General features: G+C 37.4%; 1 protein-coding gene across 3 annotated transcripts in view; it reads left to right on the forward strand.

Annotated features, from left to right (window-relative positions):
- HDAC9 (histone deacetylase 9) overlaps window positions 1–16,140 on the forward strand; it is a 450,242-nt gene that overhangs the window by 19,045 nt on the left and 415,057 nt on the right. For 2 of the 3 annotated variants that reach the window (XM_040681503.2, XM_015281425.4), the window contains exon 2: window positions 16,017–16,130. In XM_040681503.2, the coding sequence (XP_040537437.1) occupies window positions 16,109–16,130 (22 nt within the window). In that variant the 5' untranslated portion in view covers window positions 16,017–16,108. Of the gene's footprint in view, window positions 1–5,743; window positions 5,933–6,302; window positions 6,387–16,016; window positions 16,131–16,140 lie in introns of those variants that run through there. The other variant, XM_040681502.1, reaches the window with a different exon arrangement.

Consider the following 16,140-nt stretch of genomic DNA (forward strand, 5'->3'; position numbering starts at 1 on the left):
AGTGTGTACAGTAGAAGGGGATGTGAGAGGTACAAGAAAATGGAATATAGAGTGAGAGAGCTTAACTCACTGTGCTCCAAATGATTGGAGCTTGGGAGAATAATGTAATTAAGCTGTAATGTTTGAAAAGTGGATTTAGTGTGTCTGAACAAGAGAACCAGAGTGTGGATTTTTTTTTTTTGTTTTGTTTTGTTTTGAGCTGTTCTACTGTTTGTGCTCAGGTGTTGGGCTGTCCTGTATGGGAAATCCAGTGTTCAAGTGATGATATGGCAATCCCAGACAGAGCAAGTTGGATTACTGGAAAAAGTGTTGACAGAGGCTTTGGAACTGTTCATAGCAGTTGCCAAGGTACCAGCTACATCTTGGAGCATTACTAATAGCTCTGACTTCTGAAGAGCCAGCTGTGGCCAGTGGAAGGATCTCAGAGATGTCTATAAGCTATTCATTAGTCAGATACTCCAATGAATGATCCTGATGGCATATAGAAATTCTGAAATATATAGTTATAAAGAACTACCTGCATTGTTTAGGCTCAGTAAGTCTTCTAAGTGAGACTTGACAACTTACTAAGGTTAAACAAGGAGTGAATGTAAACAAGTTATGAAGTAAGACAATCTTAATTACTATTTCTAATTAAAATTAACTCAATTAAAAGATGCATATAATTTTGATAGAAAGGGCCAGACATGAATTCTTGAATTTAAGATAGCAATAAAAGTATAAGCAAACTTTTATTTAAATTCATAAGACACAACTAGTGTAAATACAAAGTAATAACTTGATTATATTTGTTTTATTTGATTATAATATTTATATATTATATTATATTTTTATATTTTCACAATATTTGTGAAAATGTGAAAACTAAGTCAGCTTCTTATACCCACACATTGTTCCTAAACATAAGTGAAACGCTTTTTCAGGTAGTGGAAAACAATGCCCTGTGAACAGGTAACCTTTGTCATCAGAGCTTACAGTCCTATCTTGAAGATTCTGACCTTTAAAACCTGTCCAGACATGACCTTTCCTATCTCTAAAATGAGTTTGCTAGTATTTTTGAAAGTACTTGCATTGTCTTTAATTTTCATCAGATTCATAGGGAAGAAACTGATGAAAGCAAGAGTTCAACCAGGATTACAAGGATTGAGATTTACCATTTATAGTGTCAGGAGTACATTAGGACTGATACTGAATTGCTTAGGTAAAAATCAAGATCTTCTAAGTGACTTTTTAAGAAGAGTTGAAGGCTGGAAAAGGGCTATGACTGCAACAGGTTGTCATGCTAATGACAAAAACTAGGAGATATGGGATAAACAGGAAGGACTGAATATCAAAAAAGCACTGTGCTTTTATAGTGGGTGAAATGGAGAGGAAATGGTGCTACAGGAGGAGAGATGGCTAAGAAAAACTCTCTAAAATGTGAATTGAGACATAGCCAAAATTCTACTGGATCTTAATCTCAAGAGAGCTTTTACATGGGAAGCTTGACATGATATCAGAATGACTTCTTTTGTTTGTTTGTTTGTTTGAACAAAGAATAAGTGGATTACTGCTGAATAATTGAAAGTCATGTGAGGTCACTGTGTGAAGACTGAAGGCTGCCATTCACTGTAACCCTTACTTTTTGAAGTAAAACCCCTATATGTAGCTTTCTTTAACTTTAAATCTTGAGTTGCTTTTCCACTCCCCAACTTAATGAGGTATTGACTTGATGTAATGATAGGCTAGGAAATGTAGCACTTCAGTTTGTTGACCCAAACCACAGGATACTTTCCAAAATAAAGCTGAGAGTAAATTTTAACTCATTCACTGTATGGAAGAAATCTTTAGTGGTGAAAGTGTCTGAACAAGAAAGAGCTGTATTGTATGTGTTACCTCTTCAGTACTGACTATATTTAAAGGGATGGAGGAAAGGAGCAGGCTGGAGCACAGGAGGAGGAATGGAGCTGTGCAGTGTCTCCCTCAATCTAAGAAGGAAAATCTAAATGCTGCTTTTTCTGAAACAAATTATTCCACAACTCTGTGCAAATCAAAAGGAGATTTAATTTGCTTCTTGGCAGCTGTCAACTTTTTATTTATTTATTTATTGAAGGTGGAAGATGCAAGTCTACTAGACACATGCTGAAGGAAAGTTTCCTTTGTGTCTCTTATGCTTGCATTCTTCTATGTCTCAGCCTAACCTGGTTCTTTCACCTGATAGCATGGAAAGAGAGGTGACCAGTGCCTGTTAAATCATGGGCCACTCACACAGATAGTGACATGTCTGACAAGTTCCAGAACTGGGTGTAGGTGTTGTGGGGTGTTTCACAGACGGAGCAATGCAGGTTCCCCTGGGTCCCAGCTATGGCTTGTAACTGATTTGGAGAGGGGATGCAGGTAGATGGCAATCCCTTTGTTATTTTGTCAGCAAGATTTGCTGTTCTCTCTTCTTCCGCAGCTGGAAGATTCTGCTTGTGAAGAGTTGTCTTTCCATTTTTTTTTCTCCCCCTTACCTGGCCCCAACATTTTTAACAGTGGTAACCTCAGGTCTTGAATAGTCTCAGTGAAACCTTGGCTTGATGTGAAGAGTTTATGATGCTAATCAGTTAAAGCTTCCCAACTCTATTCTGTTGATCTTATTTGAAATGAATCTGTGAAATTTTAAGTTGTGTTTGTTGGTTATTTTTGATATCTTTTATTAGCAGGAGTCCTTAATTCTCTTGTCTCTTAAATGTTACTTTCTTTTTTTTTTTTTTTTTCTTTTTTTCCCCTTGTACAATCAATAATAGTTTGCAGATCAGTTCTGATGTTGTGTATAGATCAGATTTCCAGGGTGTGGGAAGCCCCCCACCCCTAACAATGTTATCTCTGGGTTTGCATATTCTTACTGTGTAAGCAAAGTCCTTAAAGCAGTTCTTTTATTTCCTTCTTTTAAATGAAATGTACTTTAAAGTTCACAGAGACGCAGCTTTTTGGCTTTATTACTAATACCCATCTACTCTGTTATCTGTGTGAGAATAATAAAGAGAAATGAACATGTAAAAGTAATAGGCTTGTGTAGATGTTCATTGGACAGTACTTCACGGTCCTGCAGAGCTGCTGTCATAACTCCTGCTTTTGTACAGGCACTGAAAGCTGTCTCCCTGCTATCTCTTGCCAGGACAAGAGACAAGGAAAGGAAGGAGATGGCCAGCACTGTTGAAGGTTAGCTGTCTGAGCTTTCTTTTACCAGGAGGTGAAGGGGCATGTATACAGTTTTTAACAAAGTTATTAATAGTAATGAGCCTTTTGTGGTGGTTAGTTTATGGCAATATGTGTTGATAGGGTTCAAGTCTTGCTCTGGAAATATGAAGTAGGATGTAGACAGCTATGCATCCATTAATGCATATTTAAACACAGCTGTTGGAGTGAGGATTAGAATCACTTTTGCATAAAAAGTGATCTAGAATGGAAAATTTGGTGAGTTCTGAAAAATGTGGAGTTGCTGTCAGTTTTTTTCTCTTTCACATTCAGAGGGGATGCATGTATTACTGTACTGTGATTTGATGTAGGATAAGGTGTAAAATGTACTCTGAACAGTGTGGTTTAAAAATATGCATTCTAATACAATCAAATGAAATGGTTTATTTCCTGCTCTAATTTCCTAAACTATAGTAGTGGAAACAATATTTCCATTGGTGAAATAAATTCTACAACTCTATACTGTGTTTATTATGGGACTGACATCTCATTTTCAGAAAGCGGAGTTGTAGCTTTAAAAGCTTCTCTCTCTCTCTTAACTGAGGTTTTGCTGTGGCAGGGAAACAGTAATAGTGCATATTTTTCATCAAAGCTGCTGTAGTCTGTAATGCATTTTCTTTGGCAGGTGCCCATGTTTAATTATGAGTTCCATGCCTAAACATAGGTAACTGAAGTCTCTCCTGCCTGAGAAAAGAGGTGTTTTTCTCACAGATAGTGGAAGCAGATACTCCTTGGAAAAGTTACTGCACCACTGGAAAATGCCCTTTAATTTTGTTCCTCTTAGTTTATTCTCTTGCTGTGTGGAGTGCATCATGAAAAAGCCTTTTTATTTTCTTTATCAGTATCTGTTACTTTTCCCTGCTGCAGTTGGTCACGAGAGTAGGAAGAAAATGCAAAGGCAATGAATGTTTTCCCAAGTCTTGGTGGCCTATTGGTTATCTTGCCTGCATATGAAGATTTTTTATTTTGTCTAAGCAAGAAGAAAAAAAAAAAAAAAAAAACAACGTAAAACATTAACAAAGACAGTAGATGCTACTTTTTTTTCATGGTCCATGAGCTCAAGACAGGGAAATCGAAGTAGTAGCACATTGGACCATCACTGTAAATTTTAGCAGGATCAGACTTCAATTAAAACATATATTTTCCATTTCCCCTGAGAATGCATTACTCTTGCCAAAATGGAGATTTTTTTTTTTGTCTCAATCTGTTTAAACATCAAAAAGATACACAAAACTGTGGGTTTTGTGACTCGCCTATTACATGAGTTGCCTTGCACCTTCTTTTTTCCCCCTTGTTTTTCTCCACTGCTGATGCTTCCGTTTGTTTCTGGAGGAAAATTCTGCATTTTGTGAATACTGCTATATTTTCACTTGCTGCTTTTTTTCCTTGTCCCTTTATCACAATTGACTATTTTAGCTGAAGGGAAATCTTGGGATAGAACTCAGAACTGTCATTCAGGATGTTTTCTGGCAGCTTAGTGAAGTCTTATAACCTCTTCCATGCCCTCTTCTGTTTCCTGCTCTGTTTCTGAGCTTCGGAATTATTCTTACTCTTTCTCTGCAGAGCTCTCTACCTGCCTCTGGGAAATGGAATTTCTTCCTGCTTATACAAAAAGGGAGAAGGAAGGAGGGAGGATGGAAAAAAAAAAAAAAAAAGTGATGTTGAAAATGGTGTTTATCAGCCTTAGAAAGCTTTGCCAGTGATCTCTTCTACCTCCCTAGGGAGGAGGAGAAGGAAAAAGGAGGGGAAGAATACCCACAAAACTAACTTTGTAAGGTGATCAAATGGCAGAAATACTATTACTGTAGTAATAAAATACGTGGATGACTGAAGCATCTGCAGACCTATTCTTTAGACCTGAAAAGTGTGTATGCTGTTGACCTCTGGCAGCATAGGTTCAATTGTGTGCTTGCCCTATTGTTGTTTATGGAGTTCTTTGTGATACGGTTAGAAGTGCTGTAACTCACGGATAAGGTTTCTCTCAATTTCCTACCAGTAGCTCATTCACCAATGTTGAACTTCACACCATATATAACAACTTTAATTTTTTAGCAGAAGCATCAACTCATCTTCCTTTTAGCTTTTTCAAATTAGAGACACAGTAAATATGAACTGAAATTATTTGTCCAAAGTAGTATCCAGTCCATGAAAAGAGTTCTACCTTTTACTGGGAAAGCAGGTCATTGACTAGCACTGAAATAGCTGATCACTCCAATAAGTGTATTTCTGTGGGTAAATAGAACGTTACTCATTTTCTTTTAGTTTTATTTTCAGTCAGTTGACTAGGTCATATATTTTCTTCAATGTTCTGATTGCTATGTTAATCAGAAACATCTGTAGTCTCAAATCCTGTGTAGCGCCTCTTGGTTTTGCTCAGTCCTTAGGCCAGAGATCCGTGAAAAGAAGTTCTATGCCACTCTGGCCTGGTTGTTGTTTTCAGAGCCTGACGTGACCTTCCATTTGGCTCCCTTGGAATGCGAGCGGCTTCCAAGAGGAGATGACGTCACTGAAGTCATTTGTCGAGAGACCTCATCCGGTTTTACACAGGAGCTTTAGCCACAGGTTTATGGTTAGGGATGTTTGCATTCATGAGGAAAGCAGCTTCTTCCAGCCGTGGGACAATGCTGTTCTATAATTACCAGTTTTAAGCTCAGATTTTATATTGCCATTAAAGTATAGCTGATGTCAAGTAAGGAACTCCTTCAGTATTAATGTATGTAACTTTACTTAACGTTTCCGTGTCTATTTAATTTGCACTGCTTTATGAGTAATTAGATCAGGCGTTTTCCTTTAGGTAGGACAATTTTTGCCATTCTGCTTTCATATCTGTGTTAGATTTTAATTTACTGTAACCTTGTTCAGACCATTCTGAATAGGAGGTTGCCCATGGGTTAGGAAGGGTTTTATTACCATGTTATTTAAATAAAGAAAAAAATCTCAAGTTGAAAAAAACAGACAGATATACTGAAAAATATTTCAATGTGATGCTTATTTGCTCTTTAAGTCCCCTGTGTCGTATGCATAGTATCCTTGAACGTAATGATGAAACTTCTCTTGAAACTCATTTCTATCTGTATCTGCAGTGTGGTAGGTGAGAGAAGTGCCTGCTGTCAGGAGGCTGCAGCCGGAAATCTGCCACTGGATGAGCTGCCATGGGCTGTGGACAGGTTGTTGAGCCTTTGCCAGACCAAGAACATAAAAACTATTCCTGTTTGTGCATCTGGTGTTACTTGCTGCAAGAGGTTGGCACTAGATCCAAATATAGTGCTACGATTTTAATTATTTTTTTTTCTTGTACTTCCTGCCTGTTGTAGAAAAAGAGTCTGTGAGCAGTTTCATTAACTTCTCCCTTTCTATAGAAATGCAGTGACCAAGTGACTTATACCTAAAGGGCGAGCGATTGTTCATTTGGATATAGATGTAATTTTTTTTATAGTGAGGAGGATAGTAAAAATTTATGTTCATATCAATTTAAAAGCTGAGTTTTCTGAAAACTGGACTGTTAAATTCTGTATTGAATATCTTGTAATCCCCTAAAAGCCTCTTCCTTTCTGGCACGCTCACAGACATTGCATCTGTGGTTTCTATCTTAATTCCAGTTGGTTCAGAATGGAGCAGTATATGTGTTAGGAATGACAGTTTGTGACTGCAGTTTTGGATTTCTTTTTCTTACAAATGGAACATCCCATATCTGTAAATGTTGCATAAGAAAAGTGCTTTGCCTTGTTTTGTCCATCCCAAAATGTGCTAGAAACCAGGCTGTGTTTCCCTCTCTACCACCTATTGTATCCCCTTCCTGCCTCGATGTCTGCGCACTTTCATTTGAGTCCCAAAGGCTTAAGGAATGTCCTATTTTGTTTGACATTAGCTTTGTTTACATTAGTTTGACAGGTGATGCTTTGATTTAGAATTGCTTCTGCAAACTGAGAATCCTTTTTTTGACATATGACATATCTCTTCACTTTCAGATGCTTTTGGCCTTTTGAGGTTGTGCAGCAATATTTAAAATCATTGCATTATCTAATGCTTGCGAGTAACAACAACAACAAAAATAGACACGTAATAAATTTGGATAAGTTCTATGTCACCTACCAGTTAAGATAGGGAATAGTCATTATTATTTTTAATAAGATGATTACTTTTCCTTTAGCTATTTTTTCTCACTTAGATGCAACAGCAAGTGGAGTACAATCTCACTGAAGCATAAAATGAATTATTTGTTTGACTGCTTGACATCCCCCACCTGTTAATTCCTAAAAGATTAAAAAGAATAAAGTTAATAAAAAAATTCAAAAGCTGAGGGCAAATACCTGAATTTAGTATGTTTGTCAGGAAATGTAGTCTGTTCTATGGATATTCAGGCTGCTCTTCATGACTGAATAGGAAATAAAAAAAACCCAAGCTTTTAATGTTAGAAAAACTTGTTTAGGATTTTTCTTTATCTATTTGTTATTTAAATTAATGACAGCAGTAGTGTTTTACAGTGTACCTACTGATGTGTTTGCCAAAGCTTCCATTTTTAATTCAAACTGTTTTCATGCAGACAGGGTTGCTCTTGTTTGAATAAGTCTTTATGAGACTCTTTGGTTTCAGGTGTGATTTTTCTTGAGCCCTCGAGTATATTAAATCTGCAATTCAAAATCAAGTTCTAATGCTGATTGAGCAAGTCCACATAGCTGAAACTTAAATGACTGTGCATGTGAAATCTTTCAAACTAAAATTCATGTTGTAGTTGTAATTGTGACAAGAAGGGAAACTGAGCCACTAGGAAAGAAGCTAAATTTTTTAATGCATGCAACTACATGCAAAAGGAAACGGATACAGAATTTGTTTTCCAGAGATTTACTTGTAGCTTGTCACTAGATACAATTTTTAAACATTTTTCTTGGAACTGAACATTTAATCATAAATTTGTTTTGTGAAAAAAAGCAAAACTCTTTTGTAAAGAAATCAACCACTGAAGGACATTCGATATAAATGTTTTTAAAGCATCAGTTTTAGTGAAAGGTTCATATTTTTGTTACACAACCTCTACAGAATTCTTTTTCCTTTAGCTCTGTGAAATTCATTACGTTTTTCTTTTTAATTTATCCTAGTTAACTAGAAGAGGAAGCTTATGGTTTATTTTGCGTGCATGCAAACATAGACTAAACAGGCCATGATCTTCCTTCTTTCCTTCCTATATTCTACTGTAACCAATAATTAATAATTTCCATAGTTAAAAATCAAATTTAAATCTCATGTATTTTTGAAGATTTTTTTTTTTGAATCATTGTGTGAATAAATTATTGATGATGATTGGTAGTAAATTATTGATTATTGAAGTCCTGCATCAAATTCTCCCTGAAGCACAGTAGTGTAAATAAGCAGTGTGGAGCTCATACTCCTTGTGCAAGTCTCTGTACTTCTGCTCTCATTAAGATCTGCCTCTGCTCTACAGAACTCTACTTAAAAGTTTTTCAAAGGCAAATTTAAAATCTTCTTACTGTCTGATACAAAGCATTCCTCTATTAGGTGCCTCAGTTCTATCTGGATAATTGGTCCTGGTAGTGCTGGAGAAGAGGAGCAGGATAAAAGAAATTTAGAATTTTAGATTTTCTTCTGATATTCAATGTTCTATAATTTCTTGCAGTAGCTTAATTTATACGGCTTTATGGAAAAAAAAGAATATAGGTGTATAAAGGATGAATGCTTTGCTTTAGCTATGTCTATCTCATGTTTCTCCACACCCTAGTATTTGGCGCAGTAGACCATACCAGCTCTAGAATTCCCTACCAGAGATGGTCTGTGATTCAGTGCCAGAGCAGAAAGCGTGCTCAACTGGAATAAACTGGTTAGGACCATGTCCAAGTGGGTTTTGAATACCTCCAAAGATGGAGACTGCACATCCTATCCAGGTGACCTTATGCCAGTGCTTAGCTTCCCAGTGAAGGGGCCGAGGGAGCAGTGTGGAGGAGGGAGGCAGGACAGCCTAACCTGCAGCAGAAACATTTCTGCAGCTGCATGGTGGACCAGTTCAAAAGTCTGACAAAGCTGACAAAAAAGATGTTTTCAGATAGATTGTATTTCCTGCCAGTTTCACTGGGAAATAATAATTGGCACTGCAGAAATTCAAGCAGCTGCTTGGAAGCACATCATTTAATCCTGATGATTGAAGCCTAAGAGTCTTTTCTGATGGGAGGCATCATCATATCCTGTTGTTCAGAAATCTTATTTTCTTCATTTGTGTAGTAGATGGTGAATGCTTAAGAGACTGACCAAATGGCTAGATGGCTATTTTGCTTGAGAGGGCTTCAGAGAGAAGGATTTGTTGTCTTAGCAGTCTGAGACAATTCTGAGACAGTCCTGTGTACAGTTACATAAATAGTATGCTCACAGTATGCGAGGTATGAAACTGTGACGTTGTGTATGAGTGACTGGACAAGCACGGTGATGTAACTTTTCAAAAGAAATAATGTAAATTTCTTGGCTCTGCATCCAGCAGAGGCAGCCCAACTTAAATGTGTAGGAGGAGGGGTTGGTGACTTTGCAGGTGTGCCACTGGTATATTGTGACACACCAACACTCAGCCAATATGGTCCTGGGGGGGGGAGGGAATGAATGGACTACATCATCCTAGTTGCACAACAGGGTGCATCTCCTGTCACCCAGTGCCATTCTGTGTTTGTGATTTAAAACTAGCTATGTGGTAGTACGTCTGGGGATTACTAACAGGCTCCATAAAAAAATATTTTTCTGCTTGGTTGAATAAAAAACGACTTTAGTGGGGAACTAAAATAGTGCAGCAGCCCAGAACTTGCTGATGGGGTAGTTCTTTATTGACAGGTTTGGTGTTATATGTAGTGCAAAATTGCTATTGACTTCAAAAGTTAAGTAAGTGGATACCAAACTAAGAATAAGGTACCAGACTACCTTTTTGTAAAATACTTAATTCTGAACTGAGCATAGGATACTGCAGGCTTTGTTGGTCTATGGAATCCCTAAATTCCCTCTGAATGCAGTTATATACCCCCAGTATCTCTTGTAGTAGACTTTGATATGCTGCTAGGAAATCTGCATTGTTTCTCATATAAAGGTTACTGCCCAAGAGTGTTATGCTGCATTACGCCATGGTTTTAGTCTACCTTATTCTTATATTTGTAAACCAAATGTGGTAAGAATGCAATAAAGAAGCTTATAGCTATTAATAACTGATTTGCTTTTTTTGAAGTGGTATCTTTTTTGTGTTAAGATGTTGGTGTGAATTCTAAACATGTGTGGTCCTATTTTTCTGCTTTTCCATATGCCAGCTCACTTTTAATCAAACTCAAATGGTTCACGTAAAGTTAAAAGGGTTGGATGTTGCTACTTTGGAGTTAGCTTACATTGGTCAATTTAGTATATGTCCACTGTAATTTATCTTCCAGTCGTAATACTGTAATGCAGTATTTTTGAATAAGATCTGTAGCTTGGTCATTATTTTTTAACATCTAATTTTCATTATATGTACTAGAAATACTCATTCAAGCTTTTTTGACAAGTTCTTTGAAAGAGGTCTTTTTTTTTCCTAACCATTGTGCCCTGTAGTGATCAGTTGTTGTTGTTATTTTATTGTTTATTTTTTTTTAACTTTCAGTTTTTTTTTAATCATGCATTTTACTCAACTGCTCAATGGACAACAGCATTTGTACTTATTCTCACAGCTGTTGTAGATGCTTAGTTTCAACACACAAGCTGTTGTGAGAAGTTACTACAATTCCTTTCCTTGAGGCAAATGACCTACAGCAATAAGAGACAAAAATTTTGTCAGAAAGTAACAGAGAGCTATTTTAAAACAGTATATTCAGCACAGAATCAACTAGATACATTATCAGGGAAACTGTTCATAACTTAATGAAGTGCAGCATTCTATATTTTTTATTTACAAAATCCCTACGTAATGACTTTCTAAAAGCCTTTACAAATAGGCATAATTTGAATTTTTATGGAGAACTCTCTTGGAAGAGAAAGATCCTGAAGACACCCCTGGGAAGTAGTTTTGAAAACTATGTGCCTATGGAATCATTTCAGAAGTGCACATGAAACATTCATCTTAGGTAAGAGGGAAATGGAAGTAGAAATATCTATTTCGTTTGAATCCTGTTAATTTGTGTTCACCATATCCTATTTCAGAAACCCAGTTCTCAAAGGAGTTTTGAGAAGCACAAGATAGGGGAAAAGAAAAGTAGTCTGTGAATACAGTCTCAGGATAGCAGAGTGAAAGATGACAGTTAAAAGGAATGGCATTAATTGATATACTTTTTCTTTTTGAAATTGTTCTATCTATGGTAATGGGAAACATAAACTTCCTAGTGGCCACTGGGCACGAAAATCTAAATTCTGTTTCACGCTGTTTTTCTGTAACATTTTCGAAGCTGCATCAATCCTTGGAGTACATGGACCACTGAATTTCTTTTGAAACACAAGGAGTAGCATCATTATTCCTGAGTTTTGCTCACTCAGGATCACAAACACAAGTCACTGATGCGTGGCATCACCTCCAGTGATACACTGGAAGGTAGAAGATAATTTGCCATATACTGGGCTATGGCGAAGTTGTGACACTAAGGGACATGATTTAGTAATGGGACTTGGTAGGCCAAGTTGAAGATGGGACTTGGTGTCGAAAATCTTTTCCAACCTAGATGATTCTGTGTTAACTTGGCTAACAAGTAAGAGATGAGTTATTGTCCAGTTAAAGTGGATTGCCTTAAGGTTGGAGATAATATATAATGAGCCCTGGAATCACTTGCTTTATCTTCGTGTCTTCATGATTTTATATTTTACACATAAAATTTTAATCTACTGTGGCCAGTGCTATTCTCTTTTTTTCCTTTGATTCAGTACTAACGTGTGGCACTGCAATTCATAGTGTATAATTTATAGTATGACATTTCCTTAGTTAAAGGAAAGAAATGAAGCATGTCAGCTTATCAGTAGAAGAGCATTTCAAAGAGAGTGTCTGTGTTGTGGCGTAATTCTGTATATGATGATGTGGAATTTTTCATGGTTCTAAATGTGAAGTCTGATAATACAAGTCTTGCATCACAGTTGTAAGGAGTTGTTAAAACTGAACCTGAGCAATAGCACTTGGCTTAATGAAAGTTTTGCATTTCCAAGAAATATATGGAAATAGAATATCAGGCAGGATGCCAACATCACTTCATAAAATATGAGACTACCAGTGCAGTTGAATTCATAAAATTAGTTAACAGAAATCTTTTTATGGGGATCCCAATGGAATGTTTTATTACATGGGAGTTATTCTCAAGAGGTTTAACTTCAATGAATATTCAGTTCCGATGCTCTCTGTGGTGATCTTGAAAGGGAAAAATCCTTAGCTCCCACATCATGAAGTTTCAGAATAGCTGAGGATGGACTCTGGAATGGACCTCTGGAGACAGTCAGTCGAACACCCTCCTTAAGGCTGAGTCAGATAGAGCAGGTTGCCCCACATGGTTTACAATCAGACTTTGAATCTCTCCAAGGATAGAGACTCCACAGACTCTTGGCAGCCTGCTAATGAGGTGCTTGGCCTCACTAACAGTGGAAAAAGTGTTTTCTGATGTTTAGATGGAATTTGCCATGCTTCAGTTTGTGCACAGTATCTCTTCTTCTGTCACATCATATCACTGAAAAAAGCTTGGCTCTGCCTTTACTCCTTTGTCCATCAGGCATTCGTGCACATTGGTAGGCTCTCCCTGAGTTTTATCTTCTCCTTTCTAAACAGTGCTGTCTCTCTCTGCCTCTCCTTATGAGAAGGACATAGAAGGCTCCAGGGAGACCTCACTGTGGCCTTCCAGTACTTGAAGGGAGCGTATAAACAGGAAGGGGAGCAGCTGTTTACAAGGGTGGATAGTGAATAGGACAAGAGGGAATCGTTTTAAACTGGGACAGGGGAGGTTTACGTTGGATATTAGGAAGAAGTTTTTCACACAGAGGGTGGTGACGCACTGGAACAGGTTGCCCAGGGAGGTTGTAGATGCCCCATCCCTGGATGCATTCAAGGCCAGGCTGGATGTGGCTCTGGGCAGCCTGGTCTGGTGGTTGGTGACCCTGCACACAGCGGGGAAGTTGAAACTCGTTGATCATTGTGGTCCTTTTCAACCCAGGCCATTCTATGATTCTATGATATTCCAGTGTCTTCAGTATTATCAGTATTTCCTCACTCTAGTATTTCCATGTGACACTGGCAGTACGAAGCCTTAAGCTGGACACTAGTATCCTCTCCTGGTGTACTTCACCAGAGTGAATGCTGGACTTTGGGCAGCAGATCACAACCCTTTGAACCTAGCATCTCAGCCAGTTTTCAGCCTACCTTGCAGCCTGCTTACCTGTCTGTATTTCACCAGTTCTTCTGAGCATGTCACAGGAGATGGTGCTGAAAGCCTTGCTAATCTCAAGATAAATCATGTCCACTACTCTCAACAAATCAGCTGGCCATCAGGCTAGCCAAGCATGATTCTCTTTCTTAAATACATTTTGACTACTTCCCATCATAAACTTCCAAGATTATTTACTGCATCATCTTCCCAGGAATAGAAGTGAGGATGACTAGTCAGTAGCTCTCCATGTTCTCCTCATTGCCCTATGTTAAGACAGGAGAAGCATTTGCTTATGGTCTTCATGAACTTTCTTTGTTGCCAAGACTTTTCAAGGTAGTCTGAGAGTGGTCTTGAATTGACATTAGCTTTCTCCATTGGCACTTATCAGAGCATCTCAACCATCAGCTCATGTGGGTTTGTGTATGTCTAGCTTGTTTAACTCTTCCCTAACTCTATAGAGTTTTAGCAAAACAGGTGTCCCTAACGCAGTAGTTTGGGATGGGTACTGCTATTGTGTTGATGGAATGTGGAGCATCGCTATTTGCACTTAAAGGAACGTGCCAAGCATACCACCTCTCATAGGTATCAAAAATTATATGCAATCATTTTTACTGAAGGGAAAAAAATGAAGATTTGTTTACGTGAAGTGGAAGCTTAGCTGTTTGAGAATACTGTCTGAGCTGACAGCTTATTCTCTGGTAGTACTAGTTCAAAATATAAGATGAAAAGATCTATGTGAATTGAAGTCAAAAGAAATAATAGTTTTAGCTTTGGTGATCATAAAAGTGTTTTCATTAGAGTACTGTCAAATTGTAATGTTCAGACTTTTCTGTTATGTTTAGTTTAAATCTCTACTGAAAATGCATTCTATTAAAGGTCATAGTTAAGTGTTAATATCCATTACTTTACCTTCTATGAGATACCAAAGAGTCAGCAACTGAGGCTGGATACTGAATAAATATATGTTGGATTCCTGGAAAATGTTCTTCATTATCTTTGGAGCTGCTAAGTTAATAATGAACTTTATGAAATTAAATAATAATCTTAAAACTCCACTAGCCTGAATTATACACTTGTACTCATTGACATTTCCTGGAGCTAGATGGGGAAGTAACTGCTTGCCTCAGTCAGCATAAAGATATGCACAAATGGAGCTTTTGAATTAGATTAGCAGTAGAGTCTGTTCAGTTTAATAGTGGTTACATCTGATGTTTCAAAAGTCTTGATGCACAAGGTAAACAAAGAAAAGTACTCAGGATTTACATGAAGTATCATGAATCTTAGCTCTCCAGATGCTGTCTGCTGGAATATTGACTGTGTCCAAATAGCATGCCTGTTTGAGCAGGCTACTTTAGTGGATATAAAAGCAGAAGTTACATGTCTAAGTGTGACTTTCCCTTTCTCAAATGGTAGTTATGCTATACTTAAATGATTGTAATTGGTTAAAATATAATTCACTAGCTGAAATTTGGCTGAACTCGGCTTGAAACTAAATGTGCAGTTGGTGGTTTAAAAAAGTGACAAAAGCTGCTAAAATATTCAGCACTAAGAATATCTTTGGCTACTTAAGTACTTCAGGAACTGTGGATGAATAGGGTAGTTGCAGTCGTCGTAATGCACTACAACCTTCTCTTCTTTCCCATTATGCTGTTTATATCCTGCTTGAATGAAAATATATTTTCATTTCCTGAAAGCCTCCTCTTTGCAGCTTAAAACTTTCAGCAGATGGGAATATTAGAGGAATATTATTAATGCTTCTGCATTGAGCTGGGAGTGCAATAGGACTGTGAAAAGATTCAGCGAAATTGCAAAAACTTCCTTGCCCTACTCTTGATCAGCCCACGCTATTAGGAACTATCTTGGTAGTGTCAGAGATGTCATTAGCTAGTAGTGGGAGATCCATTAAACTATGCTAATTATTTCAGCAAGTTCTATTCTAAACTATGTAAATATTAGAGATAAAGGAAGCAGCGGATCTTACAGAAAGGCTTTTGAATACGGCTCTGCTTCTGCACGTTCACATTTCAAGGCTGACTGCAAAAGTCTGCAGTAAAACTATGAATTAGCCACTGCTTAGCTGTAAGGATATGACCCCTTTTCCTCTTCCTCAAGTCTTTTGAACTCTTTCAAACGGTTCTTATAATTCCCTGATCTTACTGGAAAGATAAATGATGGGTTCAGCCTTTACTTTCTCACATTGTTTTGTGGCTATAAAAAGACTGTCATAGAAATTTATCAAGTCTGCCCTGAAGCTTAAGGATTTTTAGCTTTAGTTGTGTTTTCAGTGGTCCTTTGCTTTTGAATTCAGAGCAAAAATTGACATGACAGAAAGAACATTTAGTCTTGATAAGGATTTTGGATATTCTGTGTAATTGTGGTTGACATCTCTTAAAATACCATGTTGTTAATGTATAGGTCAAATATAGACTGTTTTTTTTTCTTTACTTTCTACAGACTCACCCCATTTCAGACAGAACCTCAAAATCTCAACAACATCTCCCACTTTGAATTTACACCATCAGCAAGTTATCATTCCATCAACAGCAATGAGCTCCACAACACAACCAGGTCAGTCTTC

The sequence above is a fragment of the Gallus gallus genome, chromosome 2, assembly GCF_016699485.2.
Source record: "Gallus gallus isolate bGalGal1 chromosome 2, bGalGal1.mat.broiler.GRCg7b, whole genome shotgun sequence".
Lineage (NCBI taxonomy): Eukaryota > Metazoa > Chordata > Aves > Galliformes > Phasianidae > Gallus > Gallus gallus.